At 35.0% G+C, this 20,119-nt stretch overlaps 1 protein-coding gene across 17 annotated transcripts in view; it reads left to right on the top strand.

The window, feature by feature from the left end:
* The window catches only part of sdk1b (sidekick cell adhesion molecule 1b), a 452,496-nt gene that overhangs the window by 347,800 nt on the left and 84,577 nt on the right, over positions 1–20,119 (top strand). For all 17 annotated transcript variants that reach the window (XM_073949377.1, XM_073949383.1, XM_073949375.1 and 14 more), the window contains 4 exons: positions 1,123–1,318; positions 12,121–12,219; positions 13,734–13,925; positions 14,513–14,634. In XM_073949377.1, coding sequence (XP_073805478.1) covers positions 1,123–1,318; positions 12,121–12,219; positions 13,734–13,925; positions 14,513–14,634 — 609 coding nt within the window. The remainder of the gene's footprint in view (positions 1–1,122; positions 1,319–12,120; positions 12,220–13,733; positions 13,926–14,512; positions 14,635–20,119) is intronic.

Genomic DNA, 20,119 nt, shown 5'->3' with positions numbered 1-20,119 from the left:
TCATATCTTAAACCCGAGCACCTTCAATATTCCATCCAAGGCTCACCAATTTATTTATTTATTTTTTTTGTGAGGTTTGGTAGCCTTCTCTATCCTACATTGAATGCTTAGGGATTAAAAGTTTTCCCACAATTAAATTAATTTACATTTTTTATTTTTAATTGAATTTATTTATTATATTTAATTTATTTTCCCCTTTCTATTTACTTTCTTTTGTAGGATGTGAGTATGTTTTAAGCTATGTACTGTGTTAATATGTTGTTCTATATGTGTGTTGTGGGAAAATTAAAACTATTAAAAATCAATAAAAATATTTGAATAGCTGTAACATCCAAATGATCTTTGGTGACATATATGTATTTTGATTAGATTTCCATTCCACGTATCAAATTTCTATATCGGTTAAAACATTGCAATCATTCCTTATATTACGTGTTTTCTAAATTTTAATGTTTAAAAAAACATAATTTTATAAAATATTGACCATTTTCACACAAAGCATGCAACGTTTGTTTGTTTGTTTGTTTGTTTGTTTGTTTGTTTGTTTGACAAAAAAGTTTTTTACCAACAGGATTTTGGGAGTATGTTTTTAACTCTGTAGTTCATTAAATAAGCCACTGGCAATTTTTGTAGAATAAAATCTTGAATAAAATCAGGCAATCTATGTATGAAGTTATATATATCTGATATATATCTCAGTAAGGACATTCAGAATTCAGATATAAATAAAACTGTAAAGTTTATGTAAATATTGTTTAAGTGCTTGGTGAAGGAGCAAAAAAAAAACATTTTAAGAAAACTGCCTTTAAAAATGTGTACTTGGTCGACATCAATAGTCTAGTGGTTAAGTGCACCGACACATAGCACTGAGGTGCTCACGTCGACCCAAGTTTAATTTTCTGTGATCCCTGTGTATTCCTATCTCAACTCTACTGTCCTATATAATAAAGGTGAAAAACCTACAAATATTTTTTAAAATGTGTACTTTAATTTAATTTAATTTAACTTTGCATTATACTGAAAAATATATATTTATTTGCTGTGTTTTGCTTTAAATACTAGCAGTGTATGTTAAAAAACATTCTGTGTTGGTCTTATTGTTTTTTGGCATCTCTTTTACAGCTGCTGGTGTGGCCTGAACACTGTCCGGATTGCATTACAATGGTGACCATTGCCCCCGAGTTCCACGGGTCACGTCATTATGGTTATGTTAGCAATTTAAGAAAGTTCACGTGGTATGAGACAGCGGTGCTTTGCTTCACCACTCCTGGAGATGGACCGGCCAGCACATCACAGCTCATCCAGACACATGTTGACAGTGAGTACATGAAAAAAAACACACGTTCACTCCAGCAAAAATTAAAGGGATATTTCACACAAAATATTAATATTTCACACATTTACTTAATATGCACTCACCATGAAATGGTTCCAAATCTTTATGGATTTCCTTTTTTTTTGCTGATCACAAAAAAAGATATTTAGAATAATTTTGAAAACCTCTAATCGTTTACTTCCATAGGAGGAAAAATAGATACTATGGAAATCAATAGTTACAAGTTTCTAACATTTTCCAAAATATCTTCAAAAAAAATGCTGACACTTTTTTTTATACTAGCTGTATTTCCATCCAAAGATGCAAATTAAATTTATTCACAAAACTGGAATATTGCATAAAGCGTTGAAGAATAAAGCACCATTTTCCATCCAGTGAGTCAAAGAAAACAAAACCGTCATTTCATAATAAACTGGCAGCAAATATCAAAAAGAAAAGTAGAATTTGCTGCTATAGACACCAATGTGGGCCTTTTTATATATAATAAATTACTTGCACCTCCAAAGTTGAAGACAAAATTTAACAAAGACAGTTAAGGAAGTGATAATATTGAACCACTTTGATGACAGACTTTGGTTGAAGGATTTTAGAAAGACCAAAATGATATTTCAGATGTCTTACAATATGCTCGATCTGCTTGTTTGTGTATTGTGCCTATTTTTGTTATCAAATTATCTGTTAAAATACAATTACATTATGTTTTTGATGCTCATGCTGGATTTTCTTTTAAAAAAATGTTTCCACACTCAAAAAAATGAATCACAATGAAGTTTATTATTAACAGTTTGTAAACTTTTGATTTTTAGCTTGTAATTTTTTTTTTTCAATTTTCAATGTACTGTATGTTGTCGTATTCCTTAGAATCAATCATAATTTTTTAATACTATTAGACTTAATCGGTTAAAATATATAAATATATTATACTGATATAATATAATATAATATAATATAATATAATATAATATAATATAATATAATATAATATAATATAATATAATTAATATAATATAATATAATATAATATAATATAATATAATATAATATAATATAAAAAATAATATAAAAAATATAATATAATATAATATAATATAAAATAAAAAAATAATATAAAAAATATAATATAAAAAATATAATATAATATATAATATAATATAATATTATATAATATAATATAATATAATATAATATAATATAATATAATATAATATAATATAATATAATATAATATAATATAATATAATATAATATCTAGCTGTAGAAAAAGCCAGATTTAATTAGCTAAATTCTATGAGATTGGTTTCCGGGGGCAAAACTGACGCAGCTCCATACTAAACACAATAGACTAATTAATAATAAGCATTTAAAACACATGTACTTTATTGATATTATTGCATAAATCTTGTTCATATTGGCTCCATTTATGTTTCACTAACAAATATCAATCACATAAAGTTTATTTGTATAATTATAAAAAAACTATGTAATCCAAATTGAGGAAATCTTAATTTTTAGGCCTAAATATTTTTTTGGAATACATCGTAGTTTACGCTAGTTTTTTCTTCTTGACAAAAAGTTTATCATACATACATACATTTTTTTATGCGCATTTAGGAGTATCTTGCTACTTCCATTAAGCACTGTATTTTTATGCAATATTGTTTATGCTAATTGTTTAGCTATTGTTTTATATAGAGTCTTTCATGATTATGAAATCAGTAATTTCATGTGATCTCATGGAGCAATCATCCCTGACATTTGAACAAGTCATTTTTACATCTGTAAGCTAGCATACTAGCAGCTTTTTACACTCATCTGGTATCTTCAGGACAAGACAATTTCCCCTCAGCGCTTCTCTTTGTCTTTATAGCTGTCGAACATGTTTGATATTATCAGGCAGTCGTGATGTGTCTGCAAACAATTTGTAAAGTTTAACATTCGATTTGCAAACCCCTCACGCTACCTGATAACCTGGGCCAAACAACAGAACTAAACAACAGAAGAAGAGATTTTTCATCCCAGATAAACAGACCTAAAACTCCTGTAGTATAAATAGCCTTAAGAAGAAAAACAACAACTACAATGCTTATTAAATCTTGAATTAATATCAGTTTATCTTATGAAACAACCATGCCCCTGAATTAAACCACTTATTTCCTGTAGAATTATTATTTTTTGAAATCTTATGAACATTTTATTAAAGTTTTAAAGCTTTGGGTGAATGGAGCACATTTGTGCTGCTGCTCCAAAACCATTTGTTCATAAATAATTCACATAGTGATTTTTTTAAAAGATTCTTTTTTTCTCTAAATGGTTATAATAAGTTATAAACCGAACCAACCAGCAATGAGTTTGATGATCATAACATTACAAACATTGATTTGAAGCAAAAAAGTATATGAAAGACAAAGACAAAAAGACAAAGGGAAAATTTACTCATGAAGTGTTGCATCACGTTCAAAATTAGAGATATATAAAAGTTGTTAATTGTATATATAATAAAATACATATCTCAAGTATTTTTTTTTTGTTTGTTTTTTTGCTAAATTAGTATATTTAGTCTATGTAGAGAATAGAAACATCATCTAGATTATGTCATTCAAAGAAGTGGGAGGAGCTAACCATCTTTTATGATGTGATTTTTGGAATTTTGCACAGTATTATGGGTAAGGCAGTTTTTCTGCACAAATAAACATGGGTCCTAATCTGAGCTTAAACTAAACCAGAATTATATAGTTCTATTTGGATTTTTAAGTATATTTTTTTACATCCCTTAGAACAAATCCCTACTGGTGTCCATCATATACAGAATGATGATACATTTAAGATCTGTCAGTGGAACAGCTCAGAATTACATTTTAGTCTGGGACTAGGCTTAAAGTTGATGTTGAATTAAAGTGAAAAGATGGGTTCAACAACAGCCAATACTGTACATTCGATTAACATCCTCAGAGTTCCCAACAGCTCTGTTTCTATTGGTTTTCCAGTATTGTAAAAAAATCAATTATCCTGTGGGAAAAATTAATGAGTCTTTTGTTCCTTCCAGAACCCAACTGTTGTGCTCTGGTGACTTTCAACTGGGGGACAGAAAAAAATCTTTAATATTTAATGAGAAAATATCTTTATTTGTTCCATAGACAAACAAGCTTATTGAATTTGGAACGATAAAGGGTGAGAAAATCATGACTTTTAACTTTTAGTTGAACTAAGCTGTTAACAAATGAAACCTTTGTTTTAAATATTACCTAAGTACTATTATTTACTTGTTTTAATGGGATAGTTCACCCCAAAATACAAATTCATAATAAGTTATTTTGAAAATGAGATTATTAATGTTTATGTATTTATTTTTTTTACTATAGAAGTCAATGGTTACTTTTTAATGAATTAAATTTTTGGGTAAACTATCCCTTTAAAACAAGTGATTAGCCTGGCAACTTTTCATATGCAAATATTAGTCTTTTTGTAATATATTTAAAACAGAGGTTTCAGAAACTGTTTCAGTAACAGAAGGTTAAACGATAAAGTCTACATTGGATATATGGCCGGTCTGATTTGCAATATGCACATCAATATAACAGCATTTTTTTTGACACTGTATAACAATAATTAATATTTGTACAATACTATGACTGCTGGGTTTAGGGTTTGGTGTGGGGGTAAGCATTAAAAAATACTATTTATTGGGTAATTTAATTCTTTCATTCTTTCATTTTCTTTTCGGATTAGTCCCTTAATTAATCCGGGGTCACCACAGCACAATGAACCGTCAGGTAGTTTAATATATAACATATACAAATCTCGGTACAACTACTGTTATTACGTTATTGTGACGGTTGGGTTTAAGGTTGGGGCAGGGATAGACGTTAATAAAATACAATAAATAGGTAATTTAATAAATTATCTAAATAATACTTGTCAACTTCTGGCCGCAACTGTATCTGATCTAGCAACAACAAGGTTAAAACTTTGTTCAGGGTGTCTGCAGGGTCTTAAAAAGTATTAAAAGTTGATCGATCAGTTATGAGAAACTAAGGCCCTAAAAGGTATTAAAAAGTGTTAATCGTGTTTTTACAAGGTATTAACTTTTGATCAAGCGTGGTCCAAAGTGTTTGACTCCAAAAAAGCATAAATATTTATTTATTTGTATTTATTAGATATTTATTTTACTCTTAGTACATGTAGCCAAACCATAAAGCAAAACAGATGGATGAAATGTGAAAATGTACGTTTGCATATCCTGGTTGGAGAAAGACGAGTTTAAACAGTGGCTGAAGCCTGTCGCTAAAAACAATTGTGTAATTTATACTGTTTATTAAGTTAAAGGTTTAATACTGATTAGAACTTGAAGTGGCGACGAGGTCTTAAAATATCAACTCAGGCTCATTCTGAATACGTAGTCCCATGGACGTTTCTGGAGACCGCGAAATACATCCCTAGAGGTACTTATTTTTGCAGTTTTTGTTTTTGCGAATCTGCGAGACACTGCTGTGTGTCCTTTTACGAATCTTAAATGTCTCTTACTGAGTGTTGTTTGCGCAAAAACCCACCAGAGGCTGCTGTCAAATGACCTTCTGTCTGTCTGACTGACTGAATTTTTGACTGGGCGTCCGGCCAATCGGCTGACCCACCCTCCTCCTTCCCTAAACCCAACCAGTTTTACCGATTAACCCGCCAGCCTGCTTGCTTCCCTTAACCCAACCAACAATTTACAAAAGCCGTCCAGAAAAAGAAAAGCCCTTGTCTATTTTTTTTTTTTTACCATGTTTTCAGATTCTACCACATCCTCACCCTGTTATGAACTTGTTGACTTAATTTTTATTTCCGCTCTTCCCTGGACTCAAACCCGGTCGTCGTCAATGTAGTCAGCTCCTCGCTGCATCTAAAGTACGCCAGCGTATACGACGAACTAACTGGACAAACTGGCTGCAGCGGGAAAGCTCTCCACATGGAGGTAATCGGTCAGCCAATAAGCGCGAAAAGGAGAGGCGCCACACTGGCCAGTAGCTTTCGCTTAAGAAATGAAATGCAGCCATACATACTTCCAGCTACATAATTCGTAGTCTCCAGAAACGTCCACGAGACTACGTTTTCAGAATGAGCCTGGGTTGTAAAATATTCTGAGTAGGTCTTTAAAAAGTCTTAAAAAGGTATTGAAATTACCTTTAGGATTCCTAAATATATCCTGTCATTAATACCTTGACTTGTGTGGAAACGGTGCTTTGTTCTTAAATGTTTTACACAGTATTCCAGTTTTGTACATAAATCTAATTGGATCTTTTGATCACAGCTAGTAAAACAGTGTCAATTTATTTCCATCCCATTTTTGTTTTGTTATTTGCTATTCCTTTCACATCTGCAGCATGAGACCTCTGTGATTACTGTTTGTCAGACATAATATCATTGGCTTCTGCTGTCTGTTTTAAGAAAGGAACGACTTGATACTTCGCTAAAAAGCAACTAAGAGCTCCATTAAGTCTCCTGAGCAGCGAAAGAGCAAGCGCTAAAGCAGTAAACGTCTCCTCTGGGATGCAATGTTTTGCTTGCACTCCTGACATGTAAAATCATATTTCACAGTCTTCCAAATATACCCACACACTCGTACAGACAGTCTGTCTGTGTTTAATTGGAGACAATCGACTAACAGCGCGCTCTTTACTTGAAAACTGTCCAGGAGGCTTTGAGAAAGAGATCTCTCGGCAAAAACAAGCCTGTTTCGCTTGACATTTCGGCCGCTGAAATCGATGCACGACAGAAATTCGGCCCCTTCGCTATGCACGCCACAATTTGCCGCGTAATTGTGCTTTTTACATCGCCATTGATTAGTCTTCGCGCTGAATATATATTGGCCACCCGAGAGCTTTTTTTTTCACGTCACGCTACAGGCGCGGAGAATCAGCCTTGACTAACCTGCAATTATTGAAGCAGGATCACTCCTGTTAGTCAATGCACATGTGCTCGCTATTGATTGTCCCACAGAGCTTGTGTACGCTCGGATCTGCGCGTGCAGCTGTTAACAGACAATGTAATTTTCATCAGATGATAACAGCATGCGGTATTCACCACACTGTTGAGCCACAGGAGCTTGTTTTCCATGAATAGCTCAATCACACAAACAGGTTAGACGCGCAAACCGGTGCACACTCATACCCGCTTTCTCATCTCTCAGCCTTTTATTTGTTCCAAAAAAGATTTGAGCGGAAAAAAGAAAGCATTATTTGAGGGAAATTCACTCGGTTTGGTATTGTAAGTGTTCTTTTCATTGAGCTTCTCTTGTTGTTGTTTTTATAAACCAAGTGAATAAAAGTTTGGTAAAGCCAAAGAGGGCTGAAATACCTGCCGAAAGCTTTTGACACATTGGAAGGAAACATCAAGTGTGGCATATTGGATGGATGGATGGATGGATGGATGTATGGATGGATGTATGGATGGATGGATGGATGGATGGAAGGATGGATGGATGGATGGATGGATGTACTGTATTGAATTTAAATCATTTTTTAAATATTAAGTAAAAATCTTTTCAAACTGGGATATTTGAAAAAAAGCAAAAAGTCTTCAGCATTTAGCCCAGTATAAAGCCTCCTTTTACACTGCACACAACAAACGGCAAGCAACAGGCTGGAAGTCATTCATTTCCAATGGAGAGTAGTCTGGGAGCTGCTTGGAGTTCCGATCATCTCCGCATGCGGAAAATTCGGATCCGATTTGAGCTGCGGATCCGTTTAAATATTTGAACTCCTGCGACTAGACCGCATGCAACTGGCCAACCGGATGTGATGTATTTCAGTGCTGTCCAAGCAGATCCGTGCGCACGAGATTTGAAATAGTAGTTTTTCCATTATTTTTTTATTTGATTTTTGATTTTTTGATTTTTTGTCTAAATTAAAAAAAGAAATTCTATTCATAAACGAGTAATAAAAATATTATATTTTAATGTCGTCTCCACATTCCCTCCAAATTTTTTAGTTATCTATGAGTTTCTAGTATTTATTCATTCAACCATGGAGAATAAAGGCTCTTGCTTTTGTACTCCTTTATTTCAGACACTGCGAGAACAGCTTCTCTCCCATGGTGCACGTCAGAACTGAGCATTCTGTGCGACTGCCACAAGAGGGCGTATTCCGACAGTCGTGTCCAAATGTTGTGTGCAGTGGAAAGGCTGCTTAAGTCTAAAATTTCATTTATAATGATCTTAAAATGCCTTAAATTAAACTTGGTGAAACCTTCAGAAACCCTGGGTTTATAACAGTGTCATCATAAATAAAAATATTGTTAAAAATATCTTTGAGGTTTTTGTCGCATGTAGGTAACCATGTGCCGTAAAAGGTGTTTCTTACCACCGCAAGTATATTTCAATCCTGTGGGAAGCACTGTAATCCATAATTTTTAAAATATATTTAATCTATTAAAATTGTTATATAATTTCAACTTAACCTGTTTTAATTGTAGCGTTATCTGATGTTTGTATTTTATTTATTTTTTTAACTTAGTTTTAGTTAAAAATAACAACACTGCTTAAAGTCAACCTCTATTTCTAAACATCTCTACATAGACAAATGCTTTTTAAAATTCATATAATCTATTTATAGCGTCCACCAAAGAGAAACCTTGCTAACCAGCTAATCCTTGACCTCCAGGTCAGAACTGGCGACACTTAAACACAGAAACTGAATTGAAAATGAACGGACTCATACGTTCCCTGAGCACGTGATTGATTAAGCTGTCAGTCTGGCGTGACGAGTCGCTCTGATAAAGTCCGCTTGACAGTCCAGGCCATGAGGCTTTGCCACGCGGTGTTAGATCTAATGAGATTGAAGCTTCATCCGCACACATTAACCACTGCGCTTTTCATGTTCGCCTGTCAGATGTATTGTCCTGCCGAGTGTGTATGCATGATTGATTAACCACTAAATGACTGCTAACTCATGAGGGTAATTACCAACAAACACATCATTTGCTTTCGCCTATTTGCAATGGCGATGCAGTTGTTCCACTGCGACATGCTTTTCATTGAGCGTTTCGCTCTTGTGGGCTAAGGATGCTGGGTAATTCTTTACCATGAGCAGGTTTTAAAGCATTCAGAGAAACGGCGGATAAATAATATGCTCTGTTTCACTCACACACATACATATACAGTTGGATTCAGATTTATTAGCCCTCCTGAATTATTAGCCCCATGTTTTTTCTCTAATTTCTGTTAAACAAAAGTAGATTTTTTCAACACATTTTTAAACATAATTATTTTGTAGACAATCTGAAAAAAATGCTTAATATTAATCATTTTGACCTTTTTTTTTTTTATTAAAACTGCTTTTATTCTAGCCTAAATAAAACAAATATGACTTATACAGAAGAAAAAATATTAATTGAAATACTGTAAAAAAAATTGCTTGCTCTGTTAGATATCATTTGGGAAATGTAAAAAAAAAAAAAGCAATAAAAAATTCAAAGGAAGGCAAATAATTTTCATGGATAAGGAAATGGTGTTGTACACACTCCACTGAAGACATCCATTAGCCTACATATCTAATTTTGTTTGTTAAGTGCAAAGGTTTGTTTCAAAACTATTTCTATATTCAGTTCTAATTTCCAGCAAATAAACAGATGAACAATAATAATAAAGTGTGGAGTTATATCAAAACACGCGTCCTATTCTTATGCCCCATATCGTAATGCATACGTCTCCAAAACCCGACAGGTGGACAAATCTAAACTTGTTTTTATTAAAACCAATATAAACATGCATATAATAAATAATACTGGTAATAATAATATTATACAAATGCAAATTGGGATGAATAAACAGAAAAAAGTCCCCTGATATGAGGCATGGAGGCAGTTTTAATAGTTTTAGTTTTAATATTTATGTAGAAATTAATCTTTTTTTTTTGTGTTTTTTTTTTTTTTTTTGTCGGAGCCAATAGTCTAGTTGTTAAGTGTGCTGACATATAGCACCATGGTGCTCACAGCAACCCGAGTTCAATTTCCAACTTGTGGTCCTTTGCCGACCCTTACCCTCTTCTGCTCCCAATACTTTTCTGTCTGTATCCTCCACTGTCCTTTCAAATTAAGTGTGAAAAACTCCTAAAAAGTCCTATGTAAAGATATTTGTGTGTTTTCGATAGTCTACAGAACAAACCATCAGTATACAATAACTTGCCTATTTACCCTATCCTGCCTGGATAACCTAATTAACCTAGTTAAGCATTTAAATGTCACTTTAAGCTGTCTAGAAATGTCTTGAAAAATATCTAGCAAAATGTTATTTACTGTCATCGCGGCAAAGAAAAAATAAATCAGTTATTAGAAATGAGTTATTAAAACTATTATGATTAGAAATGTGTTGAAAAATTATTATTTCTGTTAAACAGAAATTAGGGAAAAAATTAAACAGGGGGGTGAATAATTCAGGGGGGCTAATAATTCTGACTACAACTGTATTTCAGTTCCTTAAAATAGCAACATGCCAACAATGCGCCTTAACACACCTCCTTTTTAGACCGGAACACCCATGAGTCTACAAAGTGGCACGAAAGGATTTGCTACAGTATTTAAACAAAGAAAATTATTGTTGCGCTGGTCTGAAAATAGCAACAAATTGTGCCATACACATCTTGTGCCTTATTGAGCTGGGTGTATGATTGGGCCCTATAGCATAAAGATTTCACAGCTAAGAATCGTTTTGTTGGTTTTAAAGGTAGTTTTATTTATGTTTTTGCTATAAATGGATAAAAAAGGGATATGTTATTTTTGCATTTGACTCATTATATGTGTAATTCTAGGGTTTTTGCTTTTAGGTGGAAAATTTTGGAAACAAGTGTATTAGATGAATCATCTGAATAACTATGTATTTATTGACAGTTCTATGAGATTTTGATTTCACACTAAGTTGCCCTGTTTAGGTCATCGTTCACCCAGAAATAAAAAATTCTCACCTTCAGGGCATTCAAAATATAGATGACTTTTTTGTGATTTATTTTATTAATAAATTTAGTTTGATTTTTTTCAGCAGAACATTGAAATTTGTTGTTGCTGTTTTTGTTGTTGTTGTTGTTGGAAGTGTAGTCTTTCATGAGAGAACTGTGTTGATTTATAAAATGCAGTCAAGGTTAACATCTCCTTGAGAGTTAAAAAAAAATATTATTTGTGGCTCCTGATGACATTTTGATGTGTTATGAAGCAAACTGAACATTATTTACTACAGTATTACCTTTAATCCACAGCCTCAGGCAAATAGAGAGTCTGATTCATTTCTGTCTCAGAATTAATTTCTGTCTCTGTTCCCGATTCAACTGGCTCACATACAAAATTAAAATTACCAGTTCCTGGTTTACACATTCAAGTTTTTAAAGTAATTCATTAAAGATAAATCATTTGAATTTGTTTCACCATTTTAGCCATTAATCAATTATCTTTGCTCTTTGCTAGATTCTGTACCTTTCTATCAAGTTTTGCTTATGGTTAAATATAAAAAAAAATGTCTCTCTCGAAACCCTCTCTAATTCTTGGTTATGTTTGGTGAGTTGGTTCATGTGAATCATCTTTTGAGCTTTAGAGCTTCGGTTAGGGAAGCATAGTGGGCATCGATGCTCCCTGATTTTCACAGTGCATTGTGGGACATTGACTACTGAACGAGGAGCTGATTAAGATGCACCCCATGATAGACTTTTATTTTGTCAATTTTTTCATGCATATATAAGCGTAAATCATAGAATATTTACATTTTAAGTGTTAGCTACTCTGCTGAAACATTACTACAGCAAGTGTACCTTTATGTGTTGCAGAACCAGGTCCAGTGACTCAACTGAGCTTCACTGAGATTCTGGACACATCTCTGAGGATCAGCTGGCAGGAACCAGAAGACAAGAATGGCATCATAACAGGTGAACACAATAGTATTTTACAAATATAAAAAGGTTTACACTTATTGAAAAACATTGTTAGTTTTTGGTTTTATGAACAAGATTAAAAACAACGTCATTGGCATTATAACAGCTATTGCTGGAAAGTTTAGTTATTATTATCGATACTACTTTTAGTTAGTTGCTTCCCAACTACTGTAGCAGGGTTATCAACACCCTGTGTTAATGCAAAATTCATGCTCACATACATTGGGGCAGTCTTAATGACTGAAATGATGGTATTTTTTTTAAAGTCAAAAACTTTCATGCAGCACATTTAAGTATCGCGTAAGAAACAAAAAATGGAAACAACATATTTTTAATAAAACTCCCCTTATTCGCAAAAAAAATGTTTTCTGTTTGATTAAAGTGGTTTTGGACTTATGCGAAAAAGAGTTAATGCGAATAATGGGAGATGGAAAGTTATTTGCTGAATAATATCTGACATAGCAAACATTATACTTGCAGGACTATTCAGCTGTCTCCATTATGCTTGACTTGTCAACTGTTGGTTGCTAGGTTACCAATACTACAGAGAACCACTCTAACTTAATGGAAATGCACCTAATTCACATTTCAGATTTTATTTTTCTTGTGAAGTTTAAAAATATTTACTTCACAATAAGATAGAAACCTGCTTGGGTTGTAATTACATACATTAAGGCATCCTTTATGACTGAAATTATGTAATTTTTATAAACTCAAGTCAAAAAACTACATGCAGAACCTTTAAGTATCGCATAAAAAAGAGGGATGGAAATGACAAATTTCTAATAGAAATTCCTTAATTCGCAAAAAAAAATAGTTTTGTTTTGGACTTGGTCCAAACTTTTGCCACTTTAAGCTGTATAGAAGAATGAATGTCTACTAAAACATTTTTCACTGTCATCATGGCAAAAATAAAATAAATCAGTTATTAGAAATTTGTTATTAAAACTATTATGTTTAGAAATGTGCTGAAAAAATGGGGGAAAAAATAATTAAGGGGGCTAATGATTTTGACTTCAACTGTAGTTTTGGACAAAGAGGGTAAGTGCGAGTAATAGACGAAAGAACAGCATTTGCTGATTAATATCTGCCATAGCGAACATCTATGTGACTATTCAGCTTCCTCCATTAAGCTTGACTTGTTTACTGTTGGTTGCTATATTATCAATACTATACAGTGAACCACTCTAGCTTAATGGAAATGCCCCTAATTTGCATTTCAGATTTAATTTTGCTGTAAACTTTGAAAATATTTGCTTCACAATAAGATTGAAACAGACTTATGTTGCAATTACATACATTGAGGCAGCCTTCATGACTGAGATGGTGCTATTTTTAAAACTGAAGTCAAAAACATACTTGCAGCACCTTTATGTATCGCATGAAAAACTAGTGATGGAAATGACAAATTTCTAATAAGATGCATGTAGAGGACCCTAAAAAGTGCTTCAAATTAGCCAATGAAAAAGAACGCAATATCCCCTTTTCTAATTTTCGCCTCTCCATAGGTTACGTCTTGAGCTGGCAGGAGGCTGGTCAGAATGAAACGCTCGTATCTCAGACTCTGTCCAACTCGACGCTGGCGTACAAAGTGACCGGGTTGACTTCTCTCACCACGTACGCTCTACAGGTGGCAGCAGTAACACAAGCTGGAGTCGGGGCTTCCACCTCATCCACCATCTCAACAGGACTGCCTCCAGGTGCCCGCACTCTCAAACAAACACACACTTCAGCACTAGCATCACTTTAATGCATCAAATTCTCCCTTTGGGATCGGTGATAGTTGCCGTGTTCAAACTCTAAAGGAAATTCGGCACATGAAACTGGATGCCGCAGTGGGGCGCATATTTCACATAGACCAGCAATCCGAGACACAGTCAGTAAGACTGTAATACATCACACAGAGTCAGTATGATGCTCTTGGGGCCGCCGTTTGTGAGCGTGTGTGTGTGTTAGAGAGAACATGAAATAAATGATGATGACCAAAAGCCAAGCTACACTCATTATCTCCCACTGATATGCTGTGGAGTCAGGAGAGAACGAGCTTTATCTACTGTTGAATGAGCCACCCAAATATCATTATCAATCCATTTAATTACCAATTAATCATATGCCCAAACACAATGAGCACTGCTGTACACAAAACCTAATTGACTCTGAAGTGAGTTATGGGCCCATTTACTGGAGTTTTTTCTTTTGAAGGATAATGAAGACACGGGATGGAGCAAACAGACAGAAAATGTGGAAATGACTTACATGAATGTGTTTTGTTGTGTTTGGTGAATAGAGCTTCCTGGTGCGCCCTCTAATCTGGTCATCTCCAACATCAGTCCTCGCTCTGTCACCATTCAGTTCAGCCCTGGCAGTGACGGCAAAACCGAAATCTCCAAATGGATCGTAGAAGGACAGGTGAGTGTAAAGTAATAGTAAAGACTATAGAATACGCAAGATGTGTCACTCGTATAGTTTTGAATGGGGAAAAGTGTAACGTTTATTATGGCTAATTAAGCCCCGCCTACTAGTACAGAAGCCAATCTTCAATCGCTAAACAAAGGGGAGAAGCTCGGACCAGACAGTTGAAACCAACACTCGCACCAACTACACTTGAAAACAAAGATTTTGGGATTCTATAATCTGTATGAAATGAACGTGAGGTACAGTCAGTCCTGTCAAACGCACATCACATGACATCAACTACTCAAACGCTCACAAACTTGTAAACAAAGAGTCACTGTTATTTCTAGAGGAGATTCACCATCAAGACCAAGTTGTGAATTACTTGAGAAGAGCAGCGCGATCTGACAATCTTTATCTAGAGGATGATAATGTGTAGAATAGCCATGAATGAGGTTGGTGTCATGATCTCGTTTCTTTCCAGTGCGCATTAGCTTGGAAATCTGGAATCTGAAAATATGCTGATTTTGTTTAATTTGAAAATTAAAAACAAAACTTATGAGACAGTTGTTGTTTAATTTTATTGGTGGTTCCAAATATGTTAAATAATCATGTAAGCTTGGCAAACAGTTCTGGAGAATTTGATGTGTTTGAAAGGCGTTTCAAAGATGGCCCCTAGTGAAGCGAATGGCCCTAAAGAAACTTTGGTAATAGTTAGCTTCATTGAGTGGATAACTTTTCTACAATGGTTTAAATTGAAAATAAAATGACGTTTTTTTTAGACGTTAGTATCAGTATGTTCGTTTTAAGGATATCTCTCTAGTATCTGCTCCGTCCCCTTCAAGACACTCATTATTTGCTTTTCATTTGATCACTGCAGAACTGTGGTAAACACAAAACACTATCGGCTGTTTTTTTAAAGGTACTCTATGTCTGACCCTCTCTTTATGTTTCTTTTATTTGGATGACGTCAATCATAGAATATAAATGCACTTCTCAAAGCACTTCACAGGATCTTTAAGGGTCAAAATGGTTATCACATGAATAAATTGTATTTTTTGTTAATTTGATAGATTTCCTTATTCAAACTAGTTATTTATGACACTAATAGTCAACTTTGTCACCTGTTACTATAAGTTTTATTTCCTATTTAAAAGAATTACTTTACTTCACATAATAATTCACTTTTACAAAATGGTTAACTTGCCCACAAGCACCAAATTTTTGTGAATTTAACTTTCTATGAATTGGAGTTTTCTCGTTAATATATTCAAACTTAGAACACTAAGTGTCACATTTATTACAACTTTGAGCAAGTATTGATAGTGTGTTCACTGTGAAAAATATCCATAAATTAGCAGTTTTTTTTCTTTCAGAAATGTATATTGGGGGACATTTTCAGAATGAGCCTGGGTTGAATTGTTAGCTTCAAAACTTATTCTTAAATGCTAATTTACCCTCGATAATATGGTTAACTTTGCACACAAACACAAATTTTGTTTGTAAAAAAGATTGTAAAGGGTACTTTTCTTTCTGTGACATGGCTAACTTTGCCAGAAATATCAATATTCTGGCTGCCGAATGGTAAACTTTGCCAATTTTTATTCTGAAAATTGATTAATTTTGCAATGTAGAGCACTTTTTACCTCTGGAAGCATGTGTAACTTTTGCCACAAATTGCTGTTTTCTTCTTGCAAAATCTGAAAGTTTGCAAGCAGCGGCAATTTTCCCTTCTGCCGATTGGTTAACTTTTCCACAAGCGACAATTATATCTCTGCCAAGACGGCTCTTTGGAATATGACTTTTCACTGTGTGTGCTCATAAGTATAAACGCATATGTATGTCTGTGTGTGTGTGTGTGTGTATTCTAGCATGTGTGTATTTGTGGGTGTGTGTTATGCCCTTGTCTGGCAGGCTGTGCTCCAGTGAAGATGCTGTTGTCTGGCAGGTACTTCATCTCCAGGGAAAAACAGGCTTGCTCTTGCACTAAAACATCTTCCCCCGGAGAAAACGCACACACACACTAACACACATGCAAGCCCACACTCTGTATTTGACATCGTACGAGGAGGCTAAGGAGATGTCATGCACCGTGTCTCCCAGCCCTTTAGGTGTGTGTGTGTGTGTGTGTGTGTGAGCATATGTGTAAAGCCGCTCTTGGATGACGTCCAGTGCTGTGCAGCGTGAAGAGAAAAACTCCTCCTAATGAGATCCCTCCCTTTCCCCCCTCCGTTTTCGTCGTTCCTGCCTTTAATACTGTTTAATCGAGGGAGGGCAGAAGGGAGGGAGTGAAGGAAGGAGGGATGAGAGAAGAGAGAGAGGAAGATTAGAGGTACTGAGGTGGCACTAATGGGGTCTTAAGTCTATGGGTTAGAAATCAGCTTGTGTTGGGCTGTTTTTTTACAGCTGACTTCTTCACAGCTGTATCCGGGAACAGGTCGGTTGCTGATTCCTATTCCTTTTGTAATCTTTTCACCTTTCCTCTGCTCCAACATGGCTGCGCAAAACACGCCGTGTGGATATTGTGTTTTCCTGGAGACTGAAACGAGTAAACTAGTTGATTTTGGGAAAATATCATGGGAAATATCATGGATTTTTTTTTTTGTGGCTCCCCTTCTTCTTTTGGATTATTTATGGAGCTGCGTAAACAACGCAATTTTACGATGATTCGTAACTTTTAGTGGCTAGATTGTATTCATCTGTATGAACCCATTTGGGGATTTTAGTGCAATTTGCTCATCTACCAATGAGGAATAGAGTTAGGGGTGTTTTTTTTTAGCAAAATTGTATGTTTTCAATATGTATGTTTACATGGACAAAAATAATCAGATTTTAAAATGATTAAGACAATACTCTGATTATTTAAACAGCGACTTTTGATTAATTTATTAATTTAAGGCCATAATCAAAATGAACAGAAAACGATATTGTGGAGTATGTCGATTTTATTCACATTATTGAAGTGCGGTACAGACATGTAAACACAGCAATCAAACTATTACCATCATGTAGGATTTTCGCTTATTTTTATGTCAGGTTAGTCTACACACAAGGCTCTTTGACACTATTCTTCCTCTATTCCCGCATCACGAAATACCAAGGTTTTGTCCCCTTACAATGTCCAATATCAAATTTCATTAATACTACACTGTTCCAGCAGTTCATACTCGCATCCAATATCTCGTTTGTCACGGAGAGGCATGCATGAAATGTTCCTGAACGAAAGTGAAAGTGCCAAACTGCATTTAAAGTCGAAAAATTAAGAATAAAACACCTGAAATTACATGACATTCTGGAGGAAATGTGGATAGAGTGATGATGTAATAGCATTATTTGAATTATGTGCTGTAACATGTAAAACAAGATCATGAAAAGAACATTCAAAAAGCAACTCATGTTAACACCTTAATCATATTTTTGTCTTATTTAGATCAAGGCAAATAACTTGATTACTGATAACCTTGTAAACATAGTCATTGGTGCGATAGCCCAGTGGTTAGTGCACCAACAAGTGGTGCAGCAGCGTTCTAGGCGTCCCAAGTTGGTGGTCCTTTTTCGATCCTACTCCCCTTTCTTTCCCACTTTACATCCTGTCAACCTACTGTCCTTTCAAATAAAGGAAAAAATGTCAAAAATAAATATTTAAAAAATGGTTTGTTTTCAAATGAATGAAATCGTATAAAGATTTTTTTTTGATAATACATAAAATAGTTACATTTTCTTTCAAGATTGGGCTGACAAAATTTATGTCATCAACAGGATCTCATCAACATGAGATCCACATTCACATGCAAACACCTATTCAGTTGTTATATAGTGATATAGACACGATGATCTGTCATCGTTTTGTAGATGTTGGTTCAAATTTCCTTTTTTGTGAAAATGATCAACAATGTTTTTGCAGTTTCAGTAGGAGCAGAAGGGGAATTATTAAACTGCTTCCTTTTTATTAAACAGTGGTTTACATTCAATTATAGTTCAAATTTACTTAAGGATAAAAACAGTCTGTTTCAGCTGTTGCTTCTAAAGTATGAAGTTTCTGAGCTGTGGCTAAAATCGTCATTTGTTTTAACAATTACTTTTATTCATTCGTTTTCTTTTCGCCTTTGTCTTTTTATTAATCAGGGGTCACCAACCGCCAACTTATCCAACATATGTTTTACGCAGCAGATGGCTTTCCAGCACTAGGAAACACCCATACACACTTGCATTCACACACATACACTACGGCCAATTTAGCTCAACACAGGAAAAACATACAAACTCCACACAAAAATGCCTACTGGCCTAGCCGAGGCTCGAACCAGCAACCTTTTTGCTGTGAGGCGATTGTGCTACCCACTGCGCAACCGTGACACCCACAATTACTATTATTTATATGGTAAATGTCTAATACTGAAGGGGATAAAGATCCATTTGGGTGAATGAAGAATGATGTTCATGCAGCAGTGATGTCACTAAAGATGACACTATAGGCTATATATGGTTGGTCTGTTGGTTGATTGGTTGGTCAATTGGTTGGTCAGTTGGTCAGTCAGTCGGTTGGTTGGTTGGTTGGTTGGTTGGTTGGTTGGTTGATTGGTTGGTCGGTTGATTGGTTGGTCGGTTGATTGGTTGGCTGGTTAGTTGATTGATTGGTCGGTAGGTCAATTGATTGGTTGGTTAGTTGCTTGGTTGGTCAGTTGGTTGATTGGTTGGTCAGTTGATTGGTTAGTCGTTCTGTTGATTGGTTGGTTTGTTGGTTGGTCACTTGGTTGGTTGGTCGGTTTGATTGGTTGGTTGGTCGGTTTGATTGGTTGGTTGGTCGGTTGATTTATTGGCTGGTTGGTTGGTTGATTGATTGTTCGGTCGGTCGGTTGATCAGTTGGTTGGTTGCTTAGTTGGTTGGATGGTCGGTTGGTTGATTGGTTGGTCGGTTGATAGCTTGGTCAGTCGGTTGGTTGATTGGTTGGTCAGTTGATTGGTTAGTCGGTCGGTTGATTGTTTGGTTTGTTGGTTGGTCAATTGGTTAGTCACTTGGTTGGTTGGTCGGTTTGATTGGTTGGTCGGTTGGTCGGTTGATTGGTTGGCTAGTTAGTTGATTGATTGGTCGGTAGGTCGATTGATTGGTTGGTTAGTTGCTTGGTTCGTTGGTTGGTCAGTTGGTTGGTTAGTCGGTCTGTTGATTGGTTGGTTTGTTGGTTGGTCAGTCAGTTGGTCACTTGGTTGGTTGGTCCGTTTGATTGGTTGGTTGGTCGGTTGATTTATTGGCTGGTTGGTTGGTTGATTGATTGTTCGGTCGGTTGGTTGATTGGTTGGTTGTTTGCTTAGTTGGTTAGATGGTCGGTTGATAGCTTGGTCAGTCGGTTGGTTGATTGGTTGGTCAGTTGATTGGTTAGTCGGTCGGTTGATTGTTTGGTTAGTTGGTTGGTCAGTCGGTTGGTCACTTGGTTGGTTGATCAGTTTAATTGGTTGGTTGGTCGGTTTGATTGGTTGGTTGGTCGGTTGATTTATTGGCTGG

This window comes from Danio rerio, chromosome 1 (assembly GCF_049306965.1).
Source record: "Danio rerio strain Tuebingen ecotype United States chromosome 1, GRCz12tu, whole genome shotgun sequence".
Taxonomy (NCBI): Eukaryota; Metazoa; Chordata; class Actinopteri; order Cypriniformes; family Danionidae; genus Danio; species Danio rerio.
The sequence above is the reverse complement of the archived record's forward strand: the minus strand, read 5'-3'. Positions and strand labels throughout refer to the sequence as shown.